We start from the raw sequence: 6,284 nt of genomic DNA, 5'->3' as shown, positions 1-6,284 counted from the left end.
TGTTGCTTGTCTACGTAAAATAACAGAATGTCTAACTGAAATTAAAGACTGGATGATGCAAAACTTTCTCATGTTAAATTCTGATAAAACTGAGGTCTTGTTACTAGGTACAGATACTCAGATACATTCACTCAGAAATGCTGCTATTGATAATTCAACAGTAAAACACAATGCCATCATTAAAAACTTAGGGGTAGCCTTTGATTCGACTCTCACATTTGATACCCACATATCCAATACAGTCAAAACCGCCTTCTTCCACCTACGCAATATTGCCAAAATTCGGCATATTTTATCCTTAAAAGATGCAGAGAAACTAGTGCATGCATTTATAACTTCACGTCTAGACTACTGCAATGCGCTCCTGGCAGGGAGCTCGTGCAAAGCGTTACACAAGCTTCAGTTAGTTCAAAATGCAGCAGCCAGGGTGCTCACTAGAGCTAGAAAATTCGAACATATCACCCCAGTTCTCTCGTCCCTACACTGGCTACCTGTAAAATTTCGCATTGACTATAAAATACTCCTCTTAGCTTATAAATCTCTTAACAGTTTAGGCCCGCAGTATCTTACTGAACTTCTCATACCTTATCGCCCGTCACGTACACTTCGTTCACAGGATGCCCATCTACTCTTTGTTCCTCGCATTAAGAAAAACACAGCAGGAGGAAGAGCCTTTTCTCACAAAGCTCCTCAACTCTGGAATAGCCTTCCGGTTACTGTTCGGGGCTCAGACACACTCTCAATCTTTAAATCTAGATTAAAAACCTACCTTTTCAAACAAGCTTTTGGTTAATCATTCACTTTCAGGTTACTCCTTCTCTATTGGTGTTCGGGCTGGTTTTCATATTATCACTGTTCTGTATTAATCCTGTCATATCACCATAGCTACAGCATTCTTAGTTAGCTTTGTAGTAACCGCCAACACGCTGTCTGTCGCTGGGTTCTCTTGCCTGACCAGTGGAAGCTTTTTTCGCAGGACAAATTTCCCCGTTCTTTACCATGACCCTACTAACCTCTGTATTTTTATTTGTTCCCTTTGTCTGGCTTTCTTTCTCCTGTCTCTCTCTCATGCTTTGAGATGTCCTGCTGCTCTCCAGGTTTTGCCCTGATCCAGCCCGTGTCCTGTACAAGATCCTGGCCTTGTCTCATCTACATTATCATGCTTGGCCATGCTGTTTTATCTCAGATTAACTCTGCACCTAATTTTAACTCACACTGAATCCCTGATCACCTCCTCCTTCATCAGACTCATACATCACTAATATCATCATCCTCACCATTTTCATTTCTGCTTCTCCATCATCACTATCATACTACATTTATATTACTATAACCCCTTCAACTGTCATTTCACTTTTACTTCTGTTCTCTGTTGTGTCTCCGGTGTCGACCCGAGGAGGATGGGTTCCCCGTATGAGTCTTGGTTCCTTCCAAGGTTTCTTCCTCGTGTGCTGAGGGAGTTTTTCCTTGCCACTGTTGCCCCTGGCTTGCTCATAGGAGGCTTGGACCCGGATCTCTGTAAAGCTGCTTTGTGGCGACTTTTTGTTGTGAAAAGCGCTATATAAATAAAATTTGATTTGATTTGATTTGACATAGCAACACTAGAAACCAGCCAACTAGAAACCATCTCACAACACATCAGTAATAACCTAGGATACTTCAGAAACCATGAAGACAGTCTAGCAACCAACTGAAATACAACAGCAAACCACCTGGCTTCACTTCAGCTAGGACCGTGCTTGTTAGGGTTTGTTTTGGATCAGGGCCTGAGGAGTGTTCCAGCTGTGTGAAGGTGTTCAGAATTAAACTGTACTTTCATTTCACCAAAAGAAATTAGACTCTGAAATCGAGCTGTAACTTGATGCTGAGTTCAAAATCCAAACACAAGGAACAACAAAACAAGTCTGTTTCATCCTGGTCAGTGCAGTGGGGTTCAGGAATCAGAGACAGTGGGTAGAAAATGTCCAAACTTCTTCACAGTGGAGCACAGCTCTGTTTCTTAATGAAACGTCTGTGACCTGCTTTAAGCCACAACCCACGAGCCCCACAGCAGCGTTCACCCCCCATGTCTAAACAGCACTGTTCAGAACACCCACTTTCAACACCTGTTCCTTTAAATGATAATGAGCCTCTCTGTGTTCGCCCCGACCCCAAGCACCGAGCAGTGAGGAGCAAGGACCAAAAGCTCTAGTTTTTAGCAGTTTTTACTCAGTTCTCATTCTAGCTTTCTCTGTTTTTACTCAGTGCTCTTATTTCTCACAAAAACATAAGCCCAGCGCTGTGATTGGACAATCTCAGATGAGGGGGCATGGCAATTCTAAAGTTCTTGACATCAGAAGTGGCGCAGAATCATTCATTCATTCATTATCTGTAACCCTTATCCAGTTCAGGGTTGCAGAGCCTACCTGGAATCATTGGGCGCAAGGCAGGAATACACCCTGGAGGGGGCACCAGTCCTTCACAGGGCAACACAGACATTCACTCACACATTCACACAGAGACACTTTTGAGTCACCAATCCACCTACCAATATGTGTTTTTGGACTGTGGGAGGAAACCGGAGCACCCAGAGGAAACCCACATGGACACGGGGAGAACACACCAACTCCTCACAGTCACTCAGAGCGCCACCTGCTGCGCCACCGTGCCACCCCGGAGCAGAATCAGACATCAGAATTATCCCATATTCATTGGAATAACTAAAATTATTATTATAATCATACACAAGATAAAATATCCATTAAATCCATTCACATAGGATTCACCACACTCTCTTCCTACCTGCAGCCACACAATTTCTATTTTTCCAATACTACAGCTACTCCCTAAGGTTTCTGTGGCCATGTATGATCCGATCAGCATCCAGCTACCCATAACATCTACGGTTACTCATTGAGCCCAGCCCATGAGTACACAAACCACCCACTGTATCACTAGCTCTTCACAGGGGTCATCAGGTAGGCACCTCCCCTCATCAGTGTTTCACTGAATTAAGCCCATAACACCTCCAGAAAACTCAGCAGTGAAGTTTGGCGTCTCATACCCCTAAGCCTATGCAAAAATGTACTCTGCACTCCTGCAATCACAAATGTCAAGCCACTTTATTTTTAAAAACACCTCAGCCATCACAGCTTGTCATGACCATCCTATAACAGCTGAGAAATTGTCAGTCACACAGATTTGAACAAGCAATTTGAAATAAATCCATCTGGGCGAATTCAACGCTTTAACTTTCAGGTGAAATTAAACCAGAGTCTGTTTGATATTACACTGACAACTTTGTACAATAATGACCCAGGAGATTTCTTATCAGATGATCTGTTGTACAGTCAGGTTTTGTGTTTGTAAAGCTGCTAATTATGCAATACAGATTCATCTGTACATGTACATGTTTTCCTGGGTCTTCTTGGGTGTTTACTAAAGAGTTTCTTATTGAGTGTTAACTAATACATCAGTGTCTCTAATGTCATTAATAATGAATTATGCATTTCTTCACATTAACTGACGATATATCAGTTAATATACATCTGTTACCTGTACAGTGCTCTAACTTACTACTAAGGAGGGAGTCCCATCAGTGGTGACTGAGTGTCTGGTCTATGTCCCTGAGTTCAGACAAATCAGGATTTGCTGCTCCTCTGACACCCTGAGGGCAGCTCAATGTTCCAGGCCTGGTCTAGAGCTGATGTTGAGGGGTGAGGGAATGATGTTCTGAGTATACCCATGGTGTTTTTATGGAGTCCTCTCTGGAGTTGGAGGACACTGCTGAGAGCTGGTGGTTGGAGTTGGAGGACACTGCTGAGAGCCGCTGGTTGGAGTTGGAGGACACTGCTGAGAGCTGGTGGTTGGAGTTGGAGGACACTGCTGAGAGCTGGTGATTGGAGTTGGAGGGCACAGCTGAGAGCTGGTGGTTGGAGTTAGAGGACACTGCTGAGAGCTGGTGATTGGAGTTGGAGGACACTGCTGAGAGCTGGTGATCGGAGTTGGAGGAAACTGCTAAGAGCTGGTGGTTGGAGTTGGAGGACACTGCTAAGAGCTGGTGGTTGGAGTTGGAGGACTCTGCTGTGAGCCGGTGGTTGGAGTTGAAGGACACTGCTGAGAGCTGGTGGTTGGAGTTGGACGACACTGCTGAGAGCCGCTGGTTGGAGTTGGAGGACACTGCTGAGAGCTGGTGATTGGAGTTGAAGGACACTGCTGAGAGCTGGTGGTTGGAGTTGGACGACACTGCTGAGAGCCGCTGGTTGGAGTTGGAGGACACTGCTGAGAGCTGGTGATTGGAGTTGGAGGGCACTGCTGAGAGCCGGTGGTTGGAGTTGGAGGGCACAGCTGAGAGCTGGTGGTTGGAGTTAGAGGACACTGCTGAGAGCTGGTGATTGGAGTTGGAGGGCACAGCTGAGAGCTGGTGGTTGGAGTTAGAGGACACTGCTGAGAGCTGGTGATTGGAGTTGGAGGACACTGCTGAGAGCTGGTGATCGGAGTTGGAGGAAACTGCTAAGAGCTGGTGGTTGGAGTTGGAGGACACTGCTAAGAGCTGGTGGTTGGAGTTGGAGGACTCTGCTGTGAGCCAGTGGTTGGAGTTGAAGGACACTGCTGAGAGCTGGTGGTTGGAGTTGGACGACACTGCTGAGAGCCGCTGGTTGGAGTTGGAGGACACTGCTGAGAGCTGGTGATTGGAGTTGAAGGACACTGCTGAGAGCTGGTGGTTGGAGTTGGACGACACTGCTAAGAGCAGGTGGTTGGAGGTGGAGGACACTGCTGAGAGCCGCTGGTTGGAGTTGGAGGACACTGCTAAGAGCTGGTGGTTGGAGTTGGAGGACACTGCTGAGAGCTGGTGGTTGGAGTTGGACGACACTGCTGAGAGCCGGTGGTTGGAGATGGAGGACACTGCTGAGAGCCAGTGGTTGGAGATGGAGGACTCCACTGAGAGCTGGTGGTTGGAGTTGGAGGACAATGCTGAGAGCCAGTGGTTGGAGATGGAGGACTCCACTGAGAGCTGGTGGTTGGAGTTGGGGGACAATGCTGAGAGCCGGTGGTTGGAGTTGGAGGACACTGCTGAGAGCTGGTGATTGGAGTTGGAGGACTCTGCTGAGTGCTGCTGGGGGTTGAAGGTGAGGACTAAAGCTGGAGGAAGTTCTCTGATCTCTCAGACTCTGTACTGTCTCTGTGTCTCAGCTCCTCTCTCAGTGGAGACATCTCCTTTTGTAGTTGTCTCTGTCCTTCTCCCTGTTCTTCTGTAATTCTCTCACCTGCTCTCAGTGTGGTGAGCTCTTTATGATAATGCTCCTCGTCCTGTCAGACACAGCCGTCCCCGTCCCAAGGACTCACTAACGCTGCTGTTGACCCTACACAGGATTATTGGAGTTTTAAGGCAGCAAAGGACAAACAAACATCAGCAGGCAGTGGACGGCATTCCACTCGTTTCAGACACAACCTCAGTGTCTTTGGCTGAGTGTATATTAAAGCTGTAACTTGTCCTATGGCCCCACCTTGTGTCCTGAATGAGAAACAAGCCCCAGTGAAAAGGTAAAGTGTAAAATGATGACATTATCTTTAACCATTTGAACCCGAATCCCGCATTTTGCGGGGTAGAAACACACCTTATATAATCAGCTTTGTAAGTCTTGAATGTCTGAATGCTTCTGTGAGCTCCGTATACCGTTAGAAAGCGCAGATCCTACCGTTTCTAAAAATAGTGCTCTCATCGCGGTGCTGTGAAGCCTCTGGGAGTAATCCAGTGTGAAAAACCACCTAAAAATCAAGGCGCTCCTTCAAAACACACCTTATATAATCAGCTTTGTAAGTCTTGAATGTCTGAATGCTTCTGTGAGCTCTGTATACCGTTAGAAAGCGCAGATCCTACCGTTTCTAAAAATAGCACTCTCATCGAGGTGCTGTGAAGCCTCTGGGAGTAATCCAGTGTGAAAAACCACCTAAAAATCAAGGCACTCCTTCAAAACACACCTTATATAATCAGTTTTGTAAGTCTTGAATGTCTGAATGCTTCTGTGAGCTCTGTATACCGTTAGAAAGCGCAGATCCTACAGTTTCTAAAAATAGCGCTCTCATCGCGGTGCTGTGAAGCTTCTGGGAGTAATCCAGTGTGAAAAAACACATAAAAATCAAGGCGCTCCATTAAAATCTATGTGTTATGTTCTTGTCATGAAAGATTCTAATGATATTCGCTATAATCAGAAATGAAGACGCTGCAGAGACAAGAAAGACAGTGTTTACTTTCAGTTTCGTTTTGACTCACATAAGGTCAACCCACGCTGTCTCTGGGCAGA

General features: G+C 46.0%; 1 protein-coding gene across 1 annotated transcript; it reads right to left on the bottom strand.

Moving 5' to 3' along the window:
• Window positions 1-3,676: 3,676 nt before the first annotated feature.
• LOC136694892 (uncharacterized) lies at window positions 3,677-5,577 on the bottom strand. Its single transcript, XM_066668719.1, has 2 exons — window positions 5,565-5,577; window positions 3,677-5,115 (listed from the first exon to the last, which is right to left on the bottom strand). The coding sequence occupies exons 1-2, from the start codon at window positions 5,575-5,577 to the stop codon at window positions 3,677-3,679; spliced, it is 1,452 nt and encodes a 483-aa protein (XP_066524816.1).
• Between the last annotated feature and the right edge of the window lie 707 nt (window positions 5,578-6,284).

The sequence above is a fragment of the Hoplias malabaricus genome, chromosome 4 (assembly GCF_029633855.1).
Source record: "Hoplias malabaricus isolate fHopMal1 chromosome 4, fHopMal1.hap1, whole genome shotgun sequence".
NCBI lineage: Eukaryota > Metazoa > Chordata > Actinopteri > Characiformes > Erythrinidae > Hoplias > Hoplias malabaricus.
This window is presented reverse-complemented; position numbering and strand designations above follow the sequence as displayed.